General features: G+C 45.1%; 1 protein-coding gene across 1 annotated transcript in view; it reads right to left on the reverse strand.

Moving 5' to 3' along the window:
• The window catches only part of MAP3K9 (mitogen-activated protein kinase kinase kinase 9), a 75,440-nt gene extending 63,493 nt beyond the window's left edge, over positions 1-11,947 (reverse strand). Inside the window, exons 1-2 of the mRNA XM_042990016.1 lie at positions 11,467-11,947; positions 3,817-4,230 (exon numbers count right to left, since the gene is read on the reverse strand). Of these exons, the coding sequence (XP_042845950.1) occupies positions 3,817-4,230; positions 11,467-11,866 (814 nt within the window). The 5' untranslated portion in view covers positions 11,867-11,947. The remainder of the gene's footprint in view (positions 1-3,816; positions 4,231-11,466) is intronic.
• Between the last annotated feature and the right edge of the window lie 596 nt (positions 11,948-12,543).

Consider the following 12,543-nt stretch of genomic DNA (forward strand, 5'->3'; position numbering starts at 1 on the left):
AAATGCAAAAACTGGAAAAACTGCTTTACCTCTATGTTTTTCTGTGTTTTCTAAGAGGAGGAAAGAAGTGATTTAATAACAAAAGTAATAACACAACCTTCACTTTGGGCAAGGCTTTTCAATGTCCAAAGCTTTTTCCTATGATCTCATTTTTACACTAATGTAAGCTTGAATGACCGCTATTAAACTGCTATTCTGCCAAATGCCTGTAAGCCAAAATCCAGAAATCCATCTCCTTACCCCCAAAAGGGCAATCTTTCCACTAAAAGACCATCTTTCACTGACACCTTTGCTAACCATCAAGTCTCTGGTTTTCCCCAGTGGATGGAGCAGAGACACAAATCCAATTATACAGCCAAGGTTTTCTGCAAGTAGTTTAAGAAGGGATGTTTAAGTTAATGATACAATATGGTAAAGTAGTATAAACCATTAGTTAAATCGGGGGACTGAGCCACACGTCCCAAGGCCTGGCTAACCTTGTTTGGCTCTATGATGCTTAATATCTGAAGTAATAGTTCTTCCCAATGCATGTCCCACATTAAGATGCCATGGTAAGACCGCCAGCTGCTTCCACCACCGGCCTCCCCTGGCAGCAGACCCTGATTACTAGCTGGGCTCGCTGCCACCCAGATTAAAGCCCTGCCTCTCCCAGCCTCCTCTGCGCCAGCCATGGCTATATGATTACATTCTGGCCAATTAATGCAAGCAGATGTGTCTTGCTGGACTTCTGGGAGGTTCATGGGAGCCAACTCAGTGTCAGGAGCACCTTTTTCTGGGCTTCTGCTTTTTGTCCCCCTTCAGGCCTGTTACTTGGACCAAATAACTGGCATTTCAGCAGCCATCTTAGACCATAAGGCAAGCCTAAGGATGCAACCCACGTACTGGGCTGCAGTGAAAAATAGGAGCCTGGGTCCCTGACGACACTGTGGTGTTCTTAACCCTGCAGACCTCTTTTCAAAGACAAATGAATGTATACTTTGTTTTAGCCACTGATATTTTGGTTTTTAGGTGATGCGCAGCCAACCCTAAACTTATTGAGGATTATGGACCAATATAGGATGCTACACATGTTCCATTGCCAGTTAACAGCACGTGACTTTTAAAAGTAGGTGACTAGGATAATAAAGCATTTTAATAAATCACCTTTTTCCTGAATCTTTTGTAACATATGTTTATCACCAACTACTTTCCTTTTTCCACAAAGACAGCCCCAATATATACATTCTCTTTTCTCTAGTGGTTCTAAGTCAACTAACACGTAGGATTCATAGCATTCTGCCCTCACATGACAGCGACCAAAATCCAACTCTCTGGAACCAAGAAAAAAACAGGCCAGTGTATCCAGGTCTGCAAAAACACTAAGTTCTGACTCTCCAACTGGTGGGTAAAAACTAGCACAACATTATTTTAAATGATTAAAATGATTTTCAAGTCACGCCCACAGAGCAATGGAGTAAAAACAACAACGCCATCAAGGCTCATATTGGATTTATACAGTCCCGGCAAACAGCCACCACAGACAAATTTCAAGAAGCTACCCCAGCTCCCATGAGAGATACACAGCAGACATCAATATCAGCACCAACCACACAGCCCAATGGACTATGCACGTTTCTGGGCATCTGTTACTGTGAGGAGGTCAAGGGTCATACTGCCCCATGTAAGTCCAACTCTCGTCACGGCATAGTACACCTGAGGGCTCCACCTTGGCAATCCTAAAGCCCCCTAAAGACAAAGAAAGACCAGGGTTTTGTCTCTCAGATGACAGAATGGCATTGAGGTCTCTTGCCATCTCCTGCAACAAGTAAACTTTTCCTTCACAAGAACCTAGACTTCCATACATAATCTCACAAAAGGTAAATCCTTGTGTTTAGCTTAAATTACACCCAAGTTTGAAACTTCTTGGAGGAAATGATTGACTTTTACAGTTCCATCATCCTAGCCCAAGTTTTTAAGATTAGAGCACTTTGCCTACTTCTCCCAGCATGATAAGAAAAAATAAAGTTCACTTTCTACATTACATTTTCTACCAACTCATCTGCTTATTCTTACCCCATCATCCAAAGCAAAGTCTAGGCAGAAATGTGAAAAGGGTCACCAAAAGTTTTAGCTTATTTAAACATTTACAGAACAGAATTTGAGAGGAGGGATGAGAATAATCGTATTTTATTTTATGGAACTTAAATCCCTTACATGCATTATATCTAATGTTCCATGCTTTTGCAAGGATGAATTTTTCTATTGTTAAGGGTGAAGAAGGCTCAGGTAGAAGAGATAAGGGTAAGAAAGGCTATCTTAAAGTAAATTAGAAAATATATATTGGGGTGTGTGTGTATTTACTTTAAGGGTAAGAAAGTCTATTTTAAAGTAAATTGGAAAATATATATTTGTGTGTGTGTGTATTTACTTTAAAAACATTTAGAAGGATAGGTCAAATGTAATACTTATGCTTCCTGAAGGAAAACATTATGGGTTACCTTTCTCTCTCTCTCTCTCTCTTTCTTTTTTATCTACACTTACTAACTTTTGTACAACAAAAACATGCATTACTTATATAATTTTACTTATTATTTTAAAAAATTTAAAAAGTATTTAAAAAAAAATTTTTTTTTAACGTTTATTTATTTTTGAGACAGAGAGAGACAGAGCATGAATGGGGGAGGGGCAGAGAGAGAGGGAGACACAGAATCGGAAGCAGGCTCCAGGCTCTGAGCCATCAGCCCAGAGCCCGATGCGGGGCTCGAACTCACGGACCGCGAGATCGTGACCTGAGCCGAAGTCGGACGTTCAACCGACTGAGCCACCCAGGCGCCCCAAAAAGTATTTTTTAAAGTAAACAGATTCACAGTAGTATTAACAGAAAAATAAACCACACCTGGAACAGCTCGGAACAAAGTCTGAAGGATTTCTGGGCTCAATGCTGAAGAAGACAGAGAGCAAAGTTCCAGGGACCCACACCAGTCTCCAAAACCCTAACTCCCTCCTCTCTGGACAAGATGCTCAAAGTGATTTATATACCATTTAACAAATTTTATCCTCTACACCACACAGTTCAGGCAAGAGAGAGCACGAATCACCACACAAAAGCAGCATAGTCCCAGCACCTGCCGATTCTGCCAAGGAGACTGGTTTCTACCAACTTACCATGTAATTATGTCTAACACTTGCTTTACAATCCAGTTTATGGATTCTGGATATTTAATAAACAGTTACTACTCAGTTCCCTGCTATTAAACACTAGGTAGTTACAACAATTAATTAATAATACCCGTAGGCTATCAGGAGTCCATAATACTACCAGCTGGTCATGCTCTCCCGGTTGACATTATCATCTGGATCGGCCTCGCAGCTCAAAGAACATGCTTCTTTTTCCTTATGGCCCCTTCCCTAGTGGGTACCTCAAATTGGGGTGCTCAGGCAGAATGCATGCAGGCAATATATATTTGCATTACCTGCTGTTCCTCCAAAGGGGAAAACCCCTTTTGTAATTACAGACACACTTCCCTCAAGTGGAAAAATAAAGCTATGTACATATGTGGATTTTTGCACAGCATATCAGGATTATACACTGCCAACCTTGCCTGCTAGTATGAGCTCAAAATTATCCCAACCCCCTGAGCTGCCTCATTCTTCTTTTCCTATACTAATTTTTCCTGGCACTCATTGTACCCCTACATCTCAACTCAAGGATGGGATGGTTTTAAGCAAGGAATTTCACTGCCCACTGAGATTCCATTAGGAATCCACTCCCACCAAGCCATGGACTGAGTATAAAAAGTGTTCTTGAGCCCTCCAGCCCCACCTCTTCATACTCACTGTTACTGGACTTAAGGTCGCGGTGGATGATGGGGACAATTGCCTCATCATGTAAGTAGTTCATCCCTCTGGCAATCTGCACAGCCCAGTTCACCAGGATGTCCGGGGGAATCCTTTTCCCAGATAACACTCTATTCAAAGGCCCTCCACGTGCAAACTCCATGACCAAGCAGAGGTTGGGTTCCTTCAGACACACACCCCTAAGGGCAATGATGTTGGGGTGCTTCAGCATGGCAAAGAGCTTGGCCTCCTGGCGAACATTCTCTATGGTTTGGCTGATGTCCTCATCGGGGTCGTGGCGAGCTGCTTTCACGGCAACCTCATCCCCTATCCAGAAAGCACGATAGACCTTCCCAAAGCCCCCGATGCCAATAATCTCTTCCAGGGTTAGCTCCGCAAAATCAATCTCTAACACTGAGAAAGAAAAGAAAAAAAGAAGTCAAAAACATTCTGAAAACACCCTTGAATCACCCATTTACCTGGAGGGTTAACAGCAAGTTGTCTGTTCACTTGGCTTTTTTGTCTCCCCACTGTAAGGAAAACTCCAAAAGGGCAGGAAATGTTAACCTCTTGCATTATTCTTAATGACTAGCACATAGCAGGCATTCAACAAATATTCATGTAATAATTTCTCTTTGGGACATCATACAGAATGTCATACCAAGACAAACCATTTTAACTGAAGGGAACACAGAAGGAGATCGTTTTACTGTGTACTAGATGAGGAGAAGCGTACAACCCAGTGACAAGGCAGCCACACAACAACCAAACCACGGTGTGAAAAGAACCTTTAGAGCAGTATAATCAGATCAGGAAAAACACCAACTCCCACTGCAGGACAAGGATTAAGAGGGTGAGTGGGAAAGGATTCTCAGGGAAAGCAACATTGGGAATGCACCCTAAAGAATGAGTCTGCTAGAGGGGAGCACCTGGCTGGCTCAGTCAGTAGAACATGCAACTCGTGACCTCGGGGTTATGAGTTTGAGCCCCATATTGGGTGTAGAGATCACTTAAAAATAAAATCTTAGGGGCGCCTGGGTGGCGCAGTCGGTTAAGCGTCCGACTTCAGCCAGGTCACGATCTCGCGGTCCGTGAGTTCGAGCCCCGTGTCGGGCTCTGGGCTGATGGCTCGGAGCCTGGAGCCTGTTTCAGATTCTGTGTTTCCCTCTCTCTCTGCCCCTCTCCCGTTCATGCTCTGTCTCTCTCTGTCCCAAAAATAAATTAAAAATGTTGAAAAAAAAATTTTAAAAATAAAATCTTAGAAAATGAGTGGGAGGGATCCCATCAGGCAGTGAAGATCAGGGGTGGGAGAAGGACAATCCAAGCAAAGGGAAGGTCACGAGCAAGAACATGGGGCATGAGAGTATATGGCATATTAAGAACTGTAGGGAGTCCAGTATGGCTGCATTAGATGCATTAGGATATAAAATGAGGCTCAAAGTGTTGTTGGGGTCACCTAGGCTGTGAAATGTTTTAAAAGTCATTCTGAGAGGCTTGAACTTCACACTGTGAATGATAGGACTAGTGCATTTTTAAGTAGAGGAGTGCTTTTAGACTGGGACTTAGAAAGGACATCGACTCTGGCAGCCATGGGGACTATAACCTGGCGGATGGGGAGCCTACTGCAAAAAGGTACCACTAAGGAGGCCACTGAAGTAACCCAGGCATGCAAACACCAAGGTCTGAATAGCAGCAACAGTGAAGACAGAGAGTGTGCAGTAAACTGGGAGGATATTTTCAAAACGCGGTTCTACCAGGACCTGGTGACTAGGATATGTGGGAAAGGAGCCTCCCAGGAGACATCTTACTCCAGAAGTCACCTGCTCCACAGCTCTATCCTGATTCTCCCAGTACCACACCCAACCACTCATCTTCTTTCCAATGCAGAGTTTGAATCTAGGGTACCTGATTATATCTTCTGCTCTGTTTGGAAAGGCTTCCATGGATAGATAATAATAGCTATCAGTGATTATAAATCTTGAGCTAGATAAGGTGTTGCTATATGAGTAAAGTGCTATTTTATGTTTCTCTCATGAAAACCCTGTGCTGTGTCTTCTCAGTTTGTCTTTACCTGGCTGACTCATATTCAACCCTCAGGTCTCAGCTTAAACAAAATCTCCTAAGGGAACTTTTCCTAACCCTTGCCTCAATGAGGTCAGGCCCCCATCAAACATATCCATAACAGTCTCTGTTTGGCAAGACTCAGCAAGGTTTAATTACTTGTTCAGTGCCTGCTGTCCTGCTAGATTGTGAGATTCACAAGGGCAGATTCTGTCTGCTTTACTCACCACTGTACTCATCCAGCTGAACACTCAGCAGGTAAGTGATAGTCAAGTAAAATGGGGGCAAAATCTAACTCAGTAGGGACTAAACCAAACTCAGACAGACCTGAAAAGTTAAAAAAAAAAAAATGCATTGGACCTCCTGAAACAGAGAAAATAAGGTTGCTAAAAAACAAAACAAAACAAAACAAAACAAAAAAAAAAAGAAGAAAACAAAGATACATTTCTGAACTTTTGGCAAGATCAGAAGAGGAAATGCCCACTGCTGTTCTCTTCCTTCCTCAGCTAGCTCCAGGATGCCTCCATCTTCCACTCAGATGCTGGCAGTCCTCAAACCTCTATTCTCCCTGAATTAGAGTATTCCTAGCCTATCTAGGGCTAACATTCATTTGTAGTTTACAATGCAACTGGCAGTCTGCACAAAGGAATACAAAAAGTTATACAGAAGGTATAGCCCATCTTGAACCAAAAGTTTCAGCTGTTCAAGCTTTTCATCCCAATCTGGCACTCTTCTTGAAGAATCAATGGTGTGGCTGGTCCTGCAGACAAACAATCAACATCTACAATTCTCTACATGATCTTTCAGAGGCCCGAAAGTTAAGAACTACATTTCCCAGACTCCCTTACCGCTACTGTTCTGCTTCTGCCAATTAGATGCACAAGATAGGGAAGGTAGAAGTGAGATGGACACCATATTCTTGCTTTTCTCCTGGCAAGCATGGCTGTGGAGAAGTAGGATTTTCCTGCATGTCAGCCATTAGCTCTGGGCAGATGGAGAAAGGAATGTCGTAAAGTCAAGTGGTTGCCTAATCTCTGGACAGTAACTACAAGAGGGTGTTCCTAAGATTGACAGCTTCAATGTCACCCCGATTCTGTACGTTTCTAATTAGAGAAGTGGTGGCTTGCCGGGTGGGCCAGGTCTGCAATGTTCTGAGAGTTGTTCCCACAGATCCAGCTAAGAGCCCCTTCTCCCTGCCCTTCCAACATTTCTGTAAGCACTCATTTTCCTGTGCTAACTCACTTTCTGCTTAAAATAGCTTAAATGTTTCTGGGTCCTAAAATGAATCCTGATTACTAATTCTTGTCTTATCTCATTTATATGAATGAGAAAAACATGGGTATATTAAGGGGTTGTTAGAAACTCTTGGAAAGGAGTGCCTGGGTGGCTCTGTGGGTTGAGTGTCCGACTCTTGATTTCGGCTCAGGTCACGATCCTAGGGTCATGGGATTGAGCTCTGCACAGAGCTCTATGCTGAGCATGGAGCCTGCTTAAGATTCTTTCCCCACCCCACCCCCGTGCACCTCTCCCTGACTTGTGTTCTCACTCATACACACACTCTCTTTCTCTCTCCATCTCAAATAAAAGAAAAAAAGAAAAAAGAAAAAGGAAACCCTCTTGGAGAAATATGTAAGTTATGTCAGGACTCTCCTTGGTCATGGAGGGAAGGAACATTCACTTTTCTTTTCTTTTTTTTTTTTTTTAAGATTTTATTCTTAAGTAATCTCTACGCCCAATGTGGGGCTTGAATTCATGACCCTGAGATTGAGTCGCAGGCTCTAATGAGCCAGCCAGGTACCTCAAACATTCACTTTTTCTAACAGCTTCTACACTGATGAAAAGATAGGTCTCTGCAACAAGTTGGCATTTACACATCTTATTTCCTCAACTGAATATCTGAATTTTCCTTAAGGGAATAAACTGTTCAGTATTTTGTTTTATACCCTCCCTTCTTTCCTCTGTTCTGAGGCATAGTTGTAAACACACAGGACGTGTTAAGTACTTATTTAAACGTACAAGGATTTAAAAGAAGGGATTCTGAATCAGGGTGCTGAAAGGACAGCTCCTCAAATGGCATTTCACAGAAGACGGAAAACCTCTGTGGGGAAGGGAAAGTGATAATGTCTCTCTGGTAGAACATAAACTCTCAGGTTCTTGCTAACTAGCTAAGGAAATAGTATGACCAGCCTTCAAGAAAAGTATAGAGCACAGCTTGCAAGCAGATAGAAGACAGAACAGTGAGGACTGGGGGGAGGGTACTTTCTTTTCTCCTCCCTGTGAAGATTCCTTTGGGTAGGAACTAGACCTTCACTGCAGCTGAGAGAATGTGGGGCTCTCCTTTCCCCCTCCAGTCAAGACCTGGTTTTAAGTAAAAATCAGGTCAAGTCACATTCAGTACATTTTTCAGTTTCTGTGGATGGATATTTTCAGGAATATCAAGAACAAAACCTTATTTCTTTCGTTTTTGCAGTCAAGATGTTATTCTCTCTCAATTGTATTCTTGGAAACTAAATGTATAGGCACATTCTGGTGGGTTTGGGCGAGTGAATGGTACACACGTGACTCATTTAAAAATCCCAAGTATGCCTGAAAATACGTTCTTATGTTTCTAGTAGATGTAAGAAAAAAATGTAAATTAGTAATAACCTTAATTTATACCCTGCTTGAAAACAGACACAATCCTCCTATAAAGAAACTGTTTTTTTTTTTTAAATAACCTAGGGCTATTTATCTCTCATGATGATAAATTTGGAACTGTACATTTTTCCTCTTTCGCTAAAAAAAAAAAAAGATGAATGAGTTCCTAGGTTATTTGTATTTGTCAGCTCCATGGAAAGCTAAACTTTCATATCTACATTGGTGGGGATAACTGCACTATGTAAATATTAGATGATTTCTAGTATCACTATTTTTTTAAAATTTGTCACAAGGTTTGGTAACTTCCCCTCTTTTGTTTTGAATGAAGTTTGAAACAAAATTTTCAGTTTGAAAAGCAATATTTGAAACTAAAACTGAACATTATTACTTAACTGAGTGTCTGCTGTTCTTAATCTAATGTCACAATTCATGCTTCAAAGGAGAAATTCAAAAGGGTAACTGGGGAAAAGCTGTCAGTGGCTCAATTTTATTCCAAGTCTTTGGAGACAAGGTTGCCAATCACCTTTATTTTCTGAGTGACACTAACTGAACTGGTGGACACAGGAGACCCATCAGAGCACCTGTTAGCAACTTCCCATGTTCACTTTACCAAAGCACTGCACTGAAATGATGTATTTACATCACCAATCTCCCTCAGGCATGACTTACAAGCACCTCCTAATCTTATTATTTCTTTATCTCTTGGTATTTAACACAGTATCCATCTTTCACAAGGCACTCTAATTGGTTTTTGGATGAAATTAAACTTTCTGAATTATCAAGAATTAATCCCATTCAAGTTCAGAACTCGTGGTGAGACTAAATAAGTTACCAGGACCTTCAAAAATCATGTTCTTCAAGTCAGTTCTTTTAAGAAGCACAAAGTACTCCCTACTTTCTCATCATCTGAATTCTACATACAGGAATCTAGTCTACCCAAGGTAACTTTTGTTAAAGATTAAGTCCTGGCTCTGTGCTGTCAGTTCAGAGCCTGGAGCTTGCTTAGGATTCTGTCTCTCTCGCTCTCTCTGCCCCTCCCCCACTCACGCTCTGTCTCTATCAAAAAATGAAGAAAGGATAAAAAAAATTTTTTTTAAGATTAAGTCCTGGGCACCTAATGGAGGAGCTGCTAATGTAGCACACTGTGGACACATCTGGTGTTCCGCAGATGAGTTCTTCCAGCCCAAGTCATATTCACTCTTGACTGCTCGACAGCTGGAAGTACAGACATTAAAGAAACTGAGTCCCTGCTCAGGAGCCTCACATAGCTCTCCTACTCTGACATTAGCTGTAAAAAAAAAAAAAAAAAAAAAAAAAAAAATCACAAGAAGTCACCCACAAAGAAACTCACAATTTGACTTCTGTTTAAAACTACACTGTGTCTAATATGCCAGGCCATTCTTCCAATATCTCTTCCAATATGTGACCATGTTCACCTTCAACACTATTTCAGACCCATATGCTAGGACCCTTAGCCTACACCTTCCCAGTACTACAGGCAAAAAGATTTAACAGTCAGAAACAATTTAAAGTCATTTGTCCCCTCCAGGCTTTATATAGATCAAATTGTAGAAACACGAAGTTTTAAATTGAATGAGAGGGAGATAAAAACAAAGGGAACTAAGGATTTGAACATCAATTTTATAGTCAAAACACCAATAAAAAAAGAGAACAGAAAAATAAGGAAAGAGGTTGTGACTTTCATATTAAGTGATGTTATTTTATAAACATCTTAAATAAAGTAACACAATTCTTCAGGTGAAAATAAGTTATAGCACCAGAAAGATAAATGGTTTGTTTGTTTCAGAAAGATAAATGTTACGAATGAAATTTAAAAATTCGATGCCTGAAGTTGGCCCTTGGAATGATTTTTTTAATTGACTAAAATGCAAAGTATACAAAATCTGGAATAAACAATAATAAATATGTGTTAACAAAACCTGTATTAGCAAGAAATTATGAGAACCCTCAAATATAAAACAGTGTAAACTGCACAGAAGATATTTACATCTTTCTTCTAAAACCACCTAGCAGAACTGATTAAGGGATTCTAATGGCAATTTAACTCCTTTAAAACAAAACAAAACAAAACAAAACAGGGAATTTTATTGCAGGGTGTGGAACAGGGGGCTCCTGGGAAACTGATGAAAACCAGGACACTGGAAGAAAGGCCCTGGGAGGGACCCGTGGGCATGGTCCGCTTGAGATTTGGCAAATACCAAATATAGGCAAGGATCTAGGATGAGAAGAAAGGAGAAATGTATTATGTGAACAGCCTGGGTGTCAAGAGACTGGGATTTAGCCACTCTCACGGGGGAAGATCTTTTTCCCTCTCTAATCATTTCTCACCCCATCACCTGCTTCTCCACACACTAGACCCTTCTCAGTGAGACTCCTAAAGGTACAACTTCTGAGATACATGATTGCGATCCAAGAAATAGGCAAGACGTTTCAAAGACACTTCCGACCCGAGTTCACACAGGCTTCCGGGACTTGAGAGCCGGCCCAGCCAGCCCTGCGGGAGACACCCCCATCTGCTCCCTAGCAAATGCCTTGAAGGGGCGGGGACAGGCGGCAGAAGAGGTCAGGAAGGTCCCTGATTTGGGGACTAAGGTTAGGACAGAAACTACCAGCTGGCCTGAAATCCTTCCACAGTTGGGGGGACCGGGGAGTGGGAAATGGGGAGATTCTCACGCTGGGGCTTCAGGATGTGGAAAGCAGACGCTGCCGCTGAGGTGGTCAGATGAAGGTTAAGGAGCCCGAGCGCCTGAGGTTCCAGGCAAGGCCTGCGGCATCTCTACCTTACCCATCGCACCCACCAAAGCCCCTACAGCGCGAGCGCGCGCGCACACACCCACCCGCGGGTCAATCATTCCCCACCCGTTACGAGACCACCCCTAGGCCTCCAGCCCCCCCTCCCCGCCCGGCCCCGCGGCCCCGCCTTCGCCTTACACTGAATGGGCGGGTAGCAACTGGGGTCCTCGCCGCCGTGCTGGCAACGACTGGAGAAGGCGCTGCGCGGGGTCACGTAGTTGCTGGGGAAGATGCCCACCCGCTGGTTCAGCTGCCCGGTCCACCAGCCCTCGTCGCCGGACACCTGCGAGTCCTTGGACAGCACCTCCACCACGTCGCCCAGCCGCAGGGTCAGCTCGTCCTCGCCTGCAGCCTCGTACTCGAACACCGCCGTCCAGTAGGGCAGCGGTGCTTCGGGACCCAGCTCCCCGGGGGCCGCCGCCGCCTCCTCCTCCTCTTCCTCCTCCTCCTCGGCCGCGGCCCCCGCTCCATCCTCCCCCGGCGGGGCGGCAGCGGCGGCGCTCGCCAGGCAGCCGAGAAGCGCTCTGGAGGGCTCCATGGAGCGGCCGATCCATAGGGTGCGGGGCTGCCGCCGCCCGCAGGAACCGCCGCCGCCTATTGTTCATGCGGCTCCGCAGAGCTGGGGGGACCCCCCTCCCCCGACGGCGGCCGCAGGTAGGGCCCGGGCTGGCGGGGCGGGGAGAGCCGGCTCGCTGGGGCTGGCGCGGAGCGGCGACAAGTGCGCCGAGCGCGAGTGCTCACCGCGGCATGGGGGCGCGGCGGGCCCGAGCCCCCGCCTTCGCGCTCGCCCCCCCGGGGCGGCCTGGCCACCTCCGCCGCGGGTACCTGCTCGCGCAGCCGGTGCCCGCCGCCGCCCGCTGGCCGCCGCTCCCCTTTCCGCGCCGCGCCCCGCCCCCAGCGCCGCCCGCACGCCCGGGACCACCTGACGCGGACCTGGCTCCGCCCCAGCCCTGCGGACCCGAAGGGGCGGGGCCGCCCGGCACCGGGCCCACCCCCCCACGCCAGCCCGCCCTCCCATTGGCCGCGGCCGACCGTCCGCAGGTTCCTCCCGCCTGCCACCCGCCCGCCCCTCTCCACCCCCGGCGCCTACGTGTCCCTCCCCCGAGGCCCCGCCCCCTTTTGCGGGCTCTCATTCTCAACCCCAGGTCGACCCATTTCCCTCTCCCATTGGCCCGCGGCGGCTCCAACCATTGGTCCGCGCTACCTGTCCATTTC

The sequence above is a fragment of the Panthera tigris genome, chromosome B3 (assembly GCF_018350195.1).
Source record: "Panthera tigris isolate Pti1 chromosome B3, P.tigris_Pti1_mat1.1, whole genome shotgun sequence".
NCBI lineage: Eukaryota > Metazoa > Chordata > Mammalia > Carnivora > Felidae > Panthera > Panthera tigris.